General features: G+C 49.1%; 2 protein-coding genes across 3 annotated transcripts; one reads left to right on the forward strand and one right to left on the reverse strand.

Annotated features, from left to right (window-relative positions):
- Nucleotides 1-2,268: 2,268 nt before the first annotated feature.
- TAX1BP3 (Tax1 (human T-cell leukemia virus type I) binding protein 3) lies at nt 2,269-6,060 on the reverse strand. Of its 2 annotated transcripts, XM_006899748.1 has the most exons (4): nt 6,016-6,060; nt 3,224-3,343; nt 2,719-2,796; nt 2,269-2,406 (listed from the first exon to the last, which is right to left on the reverse strand). In XM_006899748.1, the coding sequence occupies exons 1-4, from the start codon at nt 6,052-6,054 to the stop codon at nt 2,269-2,271; spliced, it is 375 nt and encodes a 124-aa protein (XP_006899810.1). In that variant the 5' UTR covers nt 6,055-6,060. The 2 variants fall into 2 exon arrangements, with proteins under 2 accessions (XP_006899810.1, XP_006899811.1); XM_006899749.1 differs by lacking the exon at nt 2,719-2,796 and having other exon boundaries at nt 6,016-6,054.
- Nucleotides 6,061-6,658: 598 nt separating this feature from the next.
- EMC6 (ER membrane protein complex subunit 6) lies at nt 6,659-7,233 on the forward strand. Its single transcript, XM_006899750.1, has one exon. The coding sequence runs from the start codon at nt 6,700-6,702 to the stop codon at nt 7,030-7,032; it is 333 nt and encodes a 110-aa protein (XP_006899812.1). The 5' UTR covers nt 6,659-6,699; the 3' UTR covers nt 7,033-7,233.
- The last annotated feature ends 6,520 nt before the right edge of the window (nt 7,234-13,753 follow it).

Genomic DNA, 13,753 nt, shown 5'->3' on the forward strand with positions numbered 1-13,753 from the left:
GTTGACTGTTCAGGGACCTCAGATAAAGACACCTCCTCACACAGTCCTCACAGGCCCAGCCCTGGTCTGCCTGCCCCTTTCCCACCCCAGCCACTGTGCCCTCTGTGGCCTGGGTGGAGAGGGATGGGCCCCAGGACATGCGTTGTGCTTGCCTTGAGTTTGTAATCTTTTTTTTTTTAACAAGGTCAGTGAAGGGCTTATATCCTTAATTAAAGCCTGACTTGCTTCCTTTCTTCTTACTCGGACCTTTCACTCAACTTGGGAGGGAGGTGTGTCGGCTGCTGTCATTTAAGTCCTTGGGGCTTGGTAAAATGGCCTTAATTTTTGGAAGGAAACACATAGGGTCGTGAAGCTCACTGATCCCCGTGGTGACTGTTGGCTGTGCACTAACCCAGCCCTCTGTGGGAGAAGCTTCAGGGAGCACAAGATGCCTGCTGGTTCCAGGGACTGGCCAGGTAGGTCTCCAAGGTGCCAATACCAAGGACAAGCTGCTGAGGAGGTGGGTGGGAGTTTGGGTGGGATGAAATCCTAGAAGGCATCCTGTCAGTCCTCTTCCCCTAACTGTAACAAATACCTGTGGGGTTTTTCCTGCCCAAGCCTGCTCAAAAAAGTAACACTGCTGTCTAGCGAAACAAACTCATAGCTGATCCTGTTGCGGTTTTTCACAGGCTGTAAATCGCACAAGGGGAGACTGCCCATGTTTTTCTCTTGGAGCAGCTGGTGGATTCGAACCACCTGCCCTTGTATTAGCAGCACAATTCCTTACCCACAAGGGCATCAGTTTTCCCTACTCAAGCACACAGACTTATTTTATCTGGGCCACTCAATGTTGGTTTTTAAATTTGGACTGAGGGACCACACTTTTAAAATGAGAGCCATCATCTGAAATATAAAAACTGTGGCTTTTCTTTGACAATGCGAGGTAGACCCATGTCCTGGGCCAGCATCAATGTCCTGGGTCTGCTTGAGCTGCCACCTCTTACAAGGCAAAGGGATCCCCTTACCCACTTGGCCCACCACCTGGCCCATATTAGCCCCTGGAAACACCTGAGGGGCATTCTAGCTGTAATACGTCAAAGGGTCTTGGGGTGTTCCTATCAGGGGGCCTGATACTAAACACAAAGGAAATTAGGAGCACTTGGGGGTCCGGAGTGACACCCTAGAGACCACACATCCCAGGCTCCTTGATCCAGTTCCATGACAGTGCTCTCTGCTCCCCTCTCCCATGTGGTCCTTGCCAAGTCCAGCATGTTTTCACTAATGCATCTAAGGCCTCTCCACTTTGCAGACACGTGGGCCTGGAAGCACCTGGACTTCACTCAGAACTGCAGGACACCAACCAGCTACTCTCAAAACTGGGCTTCTTGTCCTAACCCGTACCCACCCACCTCAACCCCTCCTCCAGCAAAGACCCCTTGTGAATCCCAGCGCTGTTTATTTTCAGGTGTGGTAGCATCACACTGCCCCATTTCTACAGTTACAACATAAGGCCGGTTAGCTTGCTAGGAGTGGTTTGTGCCCTCGGCATGTATTAGTGTGCGAAATTCAAAACTAGAGTGGGCATCTCCCAATAGTAAGATAAAAAAAATGCTTTGTATCAAAGTGGTGATTAAAAAAAATACAAAAGTTAAAACCCACAGGCAAAGAAGACACTGACAATCCTGAGAGCTGCCCTGAAATGTCAACCTTGAACTTCATCTAGATCCTGAAAGCAGGTGAACCCTGGGGAGGCCGGTGCCCCTGTGGTTCACAGGTGGGAGGTTCACCCTCTGCAGTGCCGCTGGGGTGCGTGGAGAAGTTCTCTGCTGGAAATGTAGGAACAAGCACAGGGCACAGACCTGCAGTTTACACACAAGGGCAGGACCGAGCCTGTAACCAGGGCAAAGTGTAGGGAGAGGCCTGGTCCCGCCCGTCACTTTCCGGCATTTTGGCAACTCTCAGGAATTGGTATCTCCTTGCCTGACAGGGCACTGCCCATCTGGCCAGGCAGTAGGGCATGGGGGTGAGCCTGGGGCCATTGTAGACTGGCTACAACTCACCTCCAAGCCCTGTTTCCAGTTCTTTGTGTCCGTGGGAGGGAGCTGGTCTCAGACCCTCGGGCCAAGGTGAGAGAGGGAAAGGAGGTCTCAAGGAAATGCCTTTGGGACCAGCTCTTGCCCTTCTGAGCTGAGGCCCAACACTCAGCAGAAGCCAGAACAAGGAGTAGACAGGGTGGTAGTGTCACTGTACAGAGGTGGGCAGGCACAAGTCAGGGACGGTGGTGGGCTGCTAGGACAGCATCGACTGCTGCACCGCTTTCTGCAGCGACTGCCTCGTCACCAGCAAGCGAACCACTTCCTCTGAGCGCTTGGTGAGCCGCTTCCGGGCCTGGTCGTGGGTAACCATGGTCATGTCCCATCCATTCACCTGAGCAAAAGAGAGCACAGCCCGCCTTAGCTCCCTGCCTGCTGGGATCTAGAAGCTGCACAGGCTTTAGGTGAAAAGGGGCCCAGGGTCACCCATCCAAGCCCAAAGCTGATATCCCTGGGCTGAGGGACACCAAGCCCTGTGGCTCATGAAGACAGAGGCAAGAGTACCAGCCACCTGTGGGAGCCTCGCGAGCACAGAGGCCCAAGCCACTCTGGTAAGTCTCCTCCCCTGGGAAGGCAGGGATATCCCACCCCAAAGTGCTTTGGACCCTCTTGCCCACGTGGTTTCCTCCGTGGGGACCTTTGTCACCTGCATGATCTTGTCTCCAATTTGCAGCCCAGCAATTTCAGCAGGACCTCCTTCAGAAACCCGCGTGACGTAAATGCCCTGAAAAGAGAAAGTCCAGGTCAAGGGCTGTGGTCTCAGGATTGGTCCCTCATCCATGGCGCACAGCCCGACAGTTGTTTTGTCTGTCCCTTTACCCAGCTTCCCCTGGGGCACATGGCCAAAGAAGATTGTGCCAAAACAGCCAGGCAGGAAAGCTTGGCAGCCCCACAGGAGCTCCACCCCCTGCTGATGGCTGCCTCCTGACCTCCCTTCAGCAGGCCATCTGAGGGGGTGGGAGGACTGGAGAGGGCCACTCTCCACCTTCATCCTACTTCTTCCCACCAGATCATTTCTTGAACCCTCAGAGAGAGAAGTACTGGGAAGGATAAGGTCGGCTTCTTCCACCCCAAACCAGGAAGCAGAGAAATGCCATCTGGGCCTCTCTGCCTCACAAGAAGTTCCCAGGACCCTGTCCTACCCCCCTCACCTTGTCTGTCTTATCTTCGGAGAAGGGATTCTGGGAGGGATCCTGGTCAATTCCACCTCCAATGCTGAAGCCCAGAATTAAGTTCTCACCTTGGCGCAGCTTATGAATTTCAACCCTTTGCTGGCAAGCAGAAAAAAAATAAAGAGTTGGGAGTGTGTGGGGATGGATCTGGTGTGTGTCCCAGCAGTGGCCTGGGGACTGCTGGGACTGCTCAGAGCCATGCTATGGGGCAGGGCTCAGGTGTTCTCCAAGAACTCAGCTGGTCACCAGCTTGAGACTCAGAGCTCAGCCATATGACCCACCCATACAACCATCTATCCTCAGCTGCTCCCCACTTCCCCTGTTGGTCTCAGGCACGTGTGACTTAGGGGTGTCACATAGGGTGGGAGAGATCAAGCCCCACAAAAGTGCAGACTGCTTAATGAGGCAGCCCAGCCTGGCAGAAAAGATCAAACGCACACAGAAAGCAGTGGAAGGGTTTCCCTGACCAAAGAAACAAAAAGATGCAGTGGATACATTCCCCTGAGATGGTCACATACAGCGTGGGTCATGGGCCTGAGAGCTGACATGAGGCTGAAATGGGGGCCAGACCAGGAAGGCAGAATGCAAGCCTATGATAAAAGCCCCATGTGGGGGATGTAGTCACTCTCCCCAAAGACTCAGGAACAGAAGAGTTCCCTTGCACGCTCTCCTCTCATGCTCTGGGGCCTTAATCTCCCACTGTGTAAGGCCTTTCAGAACCCTCAGATACTGTTATCAAGACCACCTCACCCCAAGAGTTGAGAGTTTTAATAGAAAAGCCAAGAAGCCACTTTTATCCAGACCTGAGGGGCTTCACAAAAGAGGGATCATTTGCACCTGGTCTTAAGGGGTTTCTGGTATAGTTTGGTCAACTGATCTTGATCCAGAGCCCCCTGGGGGGCCAGGTGGCATGGCCAAATATGAGTGTAAGAAGATTTCAGAGAATTAATACAGACTAGTTGGAAGCAGGACTGGCATCCACTTTCTAAACAACATGCCTCCGGAAACTCTACAAACATTGATAAATGTCGATAGTTGTAGAGGAGCTTCAGGCCTTTTGTTCATAGGGTCACTGTGAATTGTGCTCTGCTCGAAGGCAATCAACAACAACAATACAGACTGGAGGTAACAGGTGTCCCGTAGAGGTAGGATGTGGAGGCCAGGGAACCTGAGCTGCTAGGCAAGTGAGCTCAACAGACTTGAGCATTGCTCCTGAGGGGAGAGGCTCACATCCAGCTCCAACGCCTGAGTAGAGGCCCAGGAGGAGGGTGTACAGAGTATTTTCAGTGTGAGTGGGGGAGCCATCCAGGCAGGTCTTGAGAAGGAACCAGCATTTAGAGGAAAAGATTAAAATGTTTTAAATGTTTACATGGAGCTAGGTGCCCGGGTCCAAGATGCAAGATGGAGAGGTCAGGCCCCAAAGCTACCTTTTTAGTGTTGTTAAAACTGGAGAGGCGGGTTAGGATCCTAGAACTTTGAAGGTGGCCCTGGGACCAGCCAAGAGGGAAGGGACAAGAAACATGAACCCTGAGGCCCACTGGATCAGAGTTCTCATGCCCATGAATAAGTGTGAGCTCCTCCAAGGGAGCCCTGCCCCCTCACACCTCTACCTCCACCTGCAAAATCAAGGACTGCAGGCCCTTGAGCTGGCAGAGAGGGACCTGTCATTGACCTGCCTCCTCACTTGCACCCCCTTTTTCCAGGTAAGGAGAAAAACTCCCTTTTCTCTGGTCCAATCAGATCCTGGGCGCTCAGGGTGGTACAGCAAGGGTGAAGCTTAAAAGAGCTGTCAGCAGGTCCAGCCCTGCTTCCTGATTGCCTGGGTTGGTAGGCAGTGCTCACTGGCACATGCCGCCTTTATCAGTGGCTTCCTGCCAGTACCTGCCTGAGTCCAGAACTACTCAACACTCCTCTGCAGGATACCATGGTCAGTTTCTGGGGCCCTAGGGCTGAGGCTTCCAGCTGCCATCTCTTGCCAGACAGGCCCTTCTCTGTTTTCTGGAACTTCCAGAGAAATAGACTTTTTAGGTCCTTCACAATGTACACTTGCTTTATGTCTGGACACAACTAGACTCAGTATCAACTCCTCTGCTCTGTCATCCAACTGTGTCCCCATCTAGCTGTTAAACTCGTGTCTGGACTTTATGTCCTAGCTGACCTCCCAGATGGGGTCCAGTAAGCCTCAAGTGCTAGAAAAGGTTCAGAGAAGGATCAAACTGTGTAAGCCTTAATTCTGAGAAGGTGATTGGTGGAGTCCGAAAAGGGGAGGCTGGAATGAAGGAAAGGGTTCCTGCGCAGGCAGCCTATTCCCATTTCCCAAATTTCCCTCCGCAGGGCGGCGGCGGCTGGAGCGAAGGAAGTACTTCCTCATTCCAGAGACTGCGACTCATGGACTTAGGGGCCGGCGCCCGCCCCCCGCAGCTGCCCAGCTGGGGACACTAAGGTTCGGGAAGGGTCGTCTGTTCCCAGGTTCCAAAACCTTTGTCCGCCCCCCGCCCCCTGGGTCGCTTAAGGAGTTAAACCCCAGGCGACAGTGCGCGGGAACTGACCTCACTCCGCGATTTCATGAGGTGCTTGGACCCCAGATTCCTTCCTAATTGATGGTTCAGGGAGTTGAGGCTCCGCTTCGACAGAACGGAACCAGAGCCCGCTTTGCAGGAGCTCACCCGTTTGCAGGAGCCCAGGCATTCTGACAACCTGTTTGCAGTGTCAGTTTTCCTGCTCTGCGAAACTAGGACAAGATGCGAAAGAGCCCACGCTAACGTACTCACCACCACGGCAGTGACCGGCTGACCCGGGATGTAAGACATCTCGACCCTGATTTTCGCAACCAAGAACTACTGCGTGCAGCTCGCAGCGAAAACTGCCACGGCCGCACCCTCTCTGGTTAACAAAGACGGCCCAGCTCGTTCCGCCCCCTCATGAATAGTTAACAACCTTCTAACCAATCACTGAACGGACCGCTGTTCCGCTTTCGGAAGTCACGGTACGTGCGTAGAAAAGGAGGGAGGCAATTAAGTCGCCTCCGGGCGTCTACAGCGTGAGTGGCAAGGGACGGAGGCAAGGCTTTAGCGCATGCGCATCCCGCGCTCTCCCAGCAACCTCCAGTGCAAGATGGCGCCGGGGGGGTCTCTACTTCAGCCTGTTTGAGGAAAAGCCAAGTGATTTGTGTCCTCCACTGTGTTCCAGGTAACTGGGCAAGCCTGGGCGTGGAAGGCAAAGGTGTCAGCTCATCCGCGGTTTGTCTGACCCCTTCCGCATCTCAGCATCTCCGCAGGTCTGAGACCCTGGAAGGGTGCAAGGTCTCAGAAGCCCCAAGGGGAGGGGGCAGCGTGAACACAACTTGCCAAGCTCTGGCCACCACTTGTAACTTGCGGGTTTTGGGTTTTTTGGGGGGTTTTTTGCAGTTCCGGGTTGTTCCACGAGAGAGCTGAGGCTTAGCCCCGGCGGATGCGATGGCCGCGGTGGTGGCCAAGCGGGAAGGGCCGCCGTTCATTAGCGAGGCCGCTGTGCGGGGCAACGCCGCCGTCCTGGATTACTGCCGGACCTCAGTGTCAGCGCTGTCGGGGGCCACGGCCGGCATCCTCGGCCTCACCGGCCTCTACGGCTTCATCTTCTATCTGCTTGCCTCCATCCTGCTCTCCTTGCTCCTGATTCTCAAAGCGGGAAGACGGTGGAACAAATATTTTAAGTCACGAAGACCTCTTTTCACGGGAGGTCTCATCGGAGGCCTCTTCACCTACGTCCTGTTCTGGACATTCCTCTATGGCATGGTGCACGTCTACTGAAATGGGATCAGGCTAGACTTTTTAAAAAAAACCCACACACACCAGATCGAAAGCACCGTGGCCAGCAATTTAACACCGCGTTAGACTTAACTTAGTTTTTAAATGGTTGAATTCGCTGCTTGTTCTGTAACGTTATCCATAATTTATATCTGAAGACGAAGAGCCTGTAATAATTCTTCAGATTAAATGAAGCGTGAGACACGTTGTGGAGTGTTTTCCTACCCTGATGCACACTCCCTGTCCACCGTGGGTGCCAAATCGCCAAGATTTGACTCCTGGACGGTGGGGCCTGGGGCTTAGCCTTCTGCAGTTTCTTTGAATTTATACAGAGCTCATCGAGAGAGGGGCTGCTCAGGCTGATAGTAGGAATATTTACTGGTACCATCCTAAAATCGAATGTCAGTACATTACTCCCTGTATTCTAGGCACCACGCCTTGTACTTTACACCCACTGTTTCTTCCTCAGTAATCTTATGGAGTTGATGTTACTGCCACCGTGAGGCTCAGAGGTTCAGTCCCTCTGCTCAGTTAGGCACATCTAAAGAGGTGGAGCCAGCATTCAAATACTGACCTCTTCATTTCTCTTAGGGAATGCTTGTGGCCTCGTGGACAAGGAGTCCCGCCACTAACCCAAGGCAGGGGGTTTGAATTCACCAGCTGCTCCTCGGGAGAAAGATGGGTATCTCACAGGCTGTTTACAGCCTCGGGAAATCTGATGAAGGGTCGGCTATGAGTCAAGTTCGAGTTTACTTGTTTGAGTTTTTAATTACTCTTGCTCTCTTGGCCACCACTACTTCCAGGTGTGAACAGTATCCTTTCAGTTCCATGTCACCTAGCAAGCTGTCTTTTTCAGAAGAAAAAAAAAATTCAAGCTTATTTTTCTAGTGTGTGTCTAGTAGAAATTAAACAGACTGGATGTTTAAGCTAAACTTTGGGCCTTGTTAGAGTAAATGACTGTGCATATTACGTATCCATGAGCTCTTTTTGTGAGGAGGGCCGTCTTAAAACCCATTTGCTTAAACAAGAAATAAACATGAATGCACTAGAGTTACAGTTATGAGCAACAGTTTGCTTATAGAACGTATTAACTGGGGAGAGCAACATCAACCTAATTACATAAATATTTAAATGATGGCAAGTGCTATGAAGAGAATAACACGGACCCTCCAAAGTGGATATCAAAGAAGGTGTCTTTGAGGCAGTACCATTAATTTTGAAACTGAAAGTTCAACAGCAGCTAGGTAAAGTGCAGGGAAGGGGTTATGTGCAAGAGAGTGTGTGGGCAGGAAAGAGTTTGGCCTGTATCTGGAGAGTAAATAACAGAAGAGGCCATAAGGTAGGGGTGGATCAATCATGGAAGGCCATGTGGGAGTTTGGCCTTGATCTTAAGAGCAGTGGTCGAAGGCTCTTGGTATTCAAGAGTATTGTTATTCGATTTGGATTCTCAGTAATTTGTTTTAGATCAGAATTGGGCCCCAGTGCTTGAATCCAAGTCTCCCTTTACAAACAGCAGGTGGCCCCTGGCCCATAATGGAGATAGATCTGGGACCCCGGCCTCCTGAATTTTCTTGCATTCTGGACCACGTGCTTAAAGGCAGGAAAGCTGAGGCTACTAGAGCTTTGCCCCTTTCCCATGACCTCTGAATCCTTCTACTGTTCACTGAAGATACCACCCCCCCCCCAGCCCATTTCATTCTTTGCTTCTATCTCAGGAGGTAAGGTGGGACTGCCAATTTACTTAACCATTCTGCTTATTGTTAGGCATTATGGTTGAGATGTTCACTATTATTAAAAAAATTACAAATTAATATCTTTATGTTTTGAGGAAATAAGCTCTTCAATGAAATTGACAGTGTAGCTAGGGGTCAGGTATACTGGAAACGGTGAGATTGGCTCAGGGCAGAGCAAGGTTTAGAGCCTTGTTCATAGGGTTCTGTGAGTCATAGTCGACTTGATGGCACACAAGGACAATGAGCTCCTCAGGTAGAGGATAAAACAATAGCAAATACTCTTCAGACTTAAATGGCAATCATGTAAGTATCAGTGTTCATTTGAATTTCTTTGCTAGATAATGAGGAACTTGATACCATTTAACTCTTCTTTCCAATGTCTTTTGGTCTTAGATGACCATGAAAATTTAGACATGCAGGAAAAGAAATCAAGATATGTTTAGATTTTTGTTATCTTTATTGTCAATATCTGAGAGAAGCATAATTGGGCAGGTCCCAGGAAATGTTTGCCATCTTTCACCTCCCCCATTGCTTAGTTCTGCCTACTGGTCGGGGGGAACCTGCTGGCAGAAAACCTGTTGAAGTCTTTTTAAAGGAGAGAAAGGCCTTGGGTTCACAGGAGAGTATGTGCTGAGGAAAGCTGCAGCAATGGGGTCAGGGGAGCAGGGGAGGCAGAGTGAACCAAGGGGAGCCTTAACATGCAAGGTGTCGTTCTAAGTGGGTAGAGACTTTGGGAAATTTGTCCATAACTGGAGTACTCGGAGACACCTAGTGTTTATCACAGGCCACCTTCATAACTGGTCCACCAGTAGGGTAGCTGTGACAAACTACTAATTGGAGAGGTTGTATAAAAAAGGCAGCCAGGACTGATCAGTTCTAATGACTTTGTGTGTTTGTGTGTGTGTGTGTGTGTGTGTGTGTGTGTGTGTACACCGTCAAATCGGATCTGATTGGTACAGGAGGAGATTGTCCCTCCTTTTCCTGGCAGAGCATCTGGTGGATTTGAACCCTGCGCCTCTGGGATTGCAGTGCAGCTTCTTGCCACTAGGCCACCAGAGCTCCCCAGTTCTAATGACTTCTGTATCTGTAGTAGATGGCATTTTGCTTTTTTTCATAGCTGGTCCCTGGGTTGTTCAGATAACACTCAATTTACAAATTTCCGATTGGCCAAGGATCCCAAGATATGGGGTAACTCGATCCTTAGGATAATAAGTGGGTGGGTCTATCTAGTGCCTGAACATAAGAATAGATACTTCATGATTGGAAAAGAGCTTTTAAAAGCCTTCTAGCCCATGTTTTGGGGATTTTTTAAAGCCTAATAACACGATAATCTGATTTTGGTGTTTTGCTTTTTTTTCATTGTGATTTTAACTAAAGTTTACAGAAAAATTGCATTTTCATTCATTCATTGTTGCACATTTTCCTCCCTTGCCCTCCCCAAGTTCACTTGGCAATGTACCTCTTATTCTGGACTGCTGTCACACATAATCCTATATTTCTTTTAAACAGTTCTTTCCTTCATCAGTTCCAATGCAGTCTTTATTATCCACTCTTGTCCAGCCCATGTTCTTGATGAGGCAGCCAGTGTCCTGAGGGAAAGGCCTCTCCCACGTTTAAGACGAGTTCAAGTTCCTGCATCACTTCCCCCCATTTAAAAGCGTTTCTAAAGGATTAATGAGTTCATGTACCAAGATTTTGCAGGGGAAAACAAAAACCAAAAATGGGGCCAAAAGGAGCTTAGTTCAGTGTGCAGCATCATCGAGAGCTGGGAGAGCGTGTCCAGCGATGCCCTCCAAGCTGGCGTTGCTTGCTGGACTTAAACAATTAGGCTGGCTATGTTCTCTTTGACATTAATGTTTAATAATCTTTACAATTAAGGTGAGTAAATTTAATTAAACAGAAGCTTCTCAAAACCAGTGTGAATAAAAGATGACAAAAGGGGTTGGGAGAACACTTTTGTAACCCGTCCAGACACTTCCTGCTAATTCTGAGCACCAAGATAACTTCTTTAAACAGGTGGTTCCTTTTCCTGGGCTGCTTCCCCACTCATCCAGTTTAAAACTACTATTCACCTTACATGTCACACTGCTTTGGAGACTTTTAGCTCATTCCTACTGCTTGTTGAGAACTCAAAGCATGCTAGGCAATTTGTGATTATGTGGTGTATGATTGAGGTTCTGTGTTATCCAGTATCACCAGGCTAAGGCTGGCCCCCAAGCCCATTCATATCTCCTGTGAAAAACTACTGTGCTGCCCACCTCAGCAAGGCCCAGTCTAATGGGGGAGGGCTTATCTCTTAGGCTTCTCCTTTGTCAGAGGAGCCTGGTTCTCTGCACACAGGTCACTGGAAACTGGTATAAAATTGCTGGCCAGGCTTCAGCTGGGGCAGAGGGACATCATCCCTTGAACAGACTGAGAAAGCAGCTCCCTCACCTTCAGGGTGTGAGGTAACCTGTCAACAAGCCCAACCTGTTCTCTGAGTAAAAGTGAAAAGTTGGGCATGATCCTTGGCCTTTAACTTTCTCAATAAAACAAATTCTCTATGAGTGAAGGACTTAAAAAGGACAAGGCTCTCCGAGTCGGCTGCTTACGAGTTGATCTGGTTTCTTTTTTTAAAGTTGTGATTTGGGTGAAAGGTTACAGAGCAAATTAGTTTTCCATTCAACAGTTTGGTCTGGCTTCTTTTTAACTCATCTGTGGAATAGCTTGGCAGTAGCGATATAATCGGAGACAATCACATTTTTTTATATTGGAATGGATATGGTTTTGTAGTTACTTGTTCATTCAGCAAATACTGAGCACTTACTATGTCCCTGATGGCCTAGTGTTAAGGAGCTGTGCTGCCAACCCAAAGATACATAGTTGAAATCCACCAGTTGCTTTGCAGTAGATCTGCAGTACTGTCTCTGAAAACCCACTGGATAGTCAACTATGAGTCTCTTCTGTCTTGATGGAACCAAACAACAATGTGTGATGGGTTGGATTAAAGTGTGTTGTATATTTCATCCTGTTTCTCATTGCTCAGTTTCCTAACTTGGTCTTTCATGCAAGCATCAGGACGGGTGCACTGCTGAGGAACTGAGCGGGTAGCCAGGTGGGTTCTCTGCAAAGTCAAGATGCCTCTAGGAATTGGCAACACCAGCTGCCTCTAGGAATGTGTGGGAGGGAAGCTTTCACTCTATTCTTTTGGATCTTACTGTTATAAAGAAGAACTCCTGTGAGCTCAAGTTCCTTGCTGGTCCTTTGTAAGAATGCACAGAGGCGGCACTTCAGTTTACAAACAGATTTTATTTTACTTGCAGCAAGTAAAAGGAGACTGAGGACTGAGCCACACAAACAGTTGTCTCGAGTGAGAAAAGGGAAGTTATGCATATTCATATTAATCCCTGGAAATTACATGCATATTCATTCTTCCTGTATGAAATGGGAAATTGGCATTGTACTGCTTCGTGTGCTGTGCGTTCAGAAAATGGATTAGCTCCTCCCTGGGTGATAAGTTTAGTATTAAAGCGACTTTTCTGGGTCACAGTGGACAGTTATGCGCAGACTTGAGCTCTGGTTCTAACTGGTTGTTTCTGAAAAACAACTTTAAGGAACTTAGCAGTTATTCACAGAGGGAATGTGGTTGCTATAGGAGAGGTGAGTGTGCTGCCAAAGTTAGGATGTCCTGAAAAACAGCTTGAGTCAAGGCAGCTAGTAAACTTGAGCCATGCTCTGGCTGCTTTCTATTCCTAGCACTCTGGTCCCAAACCTGTTTCATTCCGAATTTTAAATCCTATAAATACTACCTGGTCAAGCGTTTTAATGTAAATAAACTGAGCTTAATGCCACACTCCTTGGGCAGGGAAGAGACTCATGGTCTCAAGGTGGCATGTGTGTAAATAGAAATGGACTCCACGATCAAAGCCGGCCTTCTCTTCAGAACTCTCAAACTTAAATATGAACACAAGTCACCTGGGGATCTTGTTACAAAGCAGGATCCGATTTAGTAGGTCTCCAAGTTCCTGGGAGGCACATAGTTAATCTATTGAAGTGCAAACCAAACGGTTGGAGAGTCAGGTCTCAGCAGAAAGGCCTGGAGATCTACTTAAAAAAAAATCAGCTACTGTATACCCCCTGGAGCACCCATCTTTCTCTCACAGAGCAGCTGGTAGATTTGAACCACATGCCTTTGGGATTGCTGTGAAGTTTCTTACCCACAGGCCACCAGAGCTCCCTGCACTTTGCACAGCAAGGTTTATATACTGTTGGGAAGCCACAGAGTTCTGCAGGGCAGGGGTGGAGCAGGAACCGAAAGCCACATCCCCTGCCCCAAAGTTCAGTCCTATTTAGCAGCCCTTCATTGGACGCCTGAGGCTGTCAATCTTTATTGGGGAAAACTGCCTATCTTTCTTTTGAAAGAAATCTTCTTTAATTCAAACCACCAACCTTTCAGTTAGCAACCTGATAACGTCACACACTACGTCACCAGGGCTTCTTGGGTAGGAACAGGGTAGAGGAAAGAAGATGCGTGAGATGAAGCATCATTTGTCTGCAGTTTGCCCTCCCCAGTCACTGCATACACTGGCCCAGTGAGCATTTCCCTTCATTGGCACTTATCTCACTAGCCCTTCATCAACCTTTCAGCCCAAGCCTTTGAGGAGAAAGGAGGGGACCGAGGTCAAGGACACTCAGCTAACAGAGCAGCAAGAACCAAGCCACACAGGCCGATGCATCTCCTATCAGGGTTTAGGATAGCGCCTGGATTTCCCCCAGACTGGGCAGGTTGGATGGAGCCAAGGCCTCCCCATCTTCCCTCCCCAGAGACTTGGGGTTAGTCTCTCCCCCCCCAGAACCAGCTTCCTCCAGACTTGTTCCCTGGTGGCCTCCTGGACCACATTTACATTTTATTCCTCAGCACAGTGCCAGATGTTCCCTTTGGTGGTGGCCAAGGACTTTCTCTGAGGAACCATCACTCCCTATTGTTGATAGGTGCCACTAAGTTGAATCTG

The sequence above is a fragment of the Elephantulus edwardii genome, unplaced genomic scaffold (assembly GCF_000299155.1).
Source record: "Elephantulus edwardii isolate Elephantulus edwardi_28Jun2011 unplaced genomic scaffold, EleEdw1.0 scaffold00267, whole genome shotgun sequence".
NCBI lineage: Eukaryota > Metazoa > Chordata > Mammalia > Macroscelidea > Macroscelididae > Elephantulus > Elephantulus edwardii.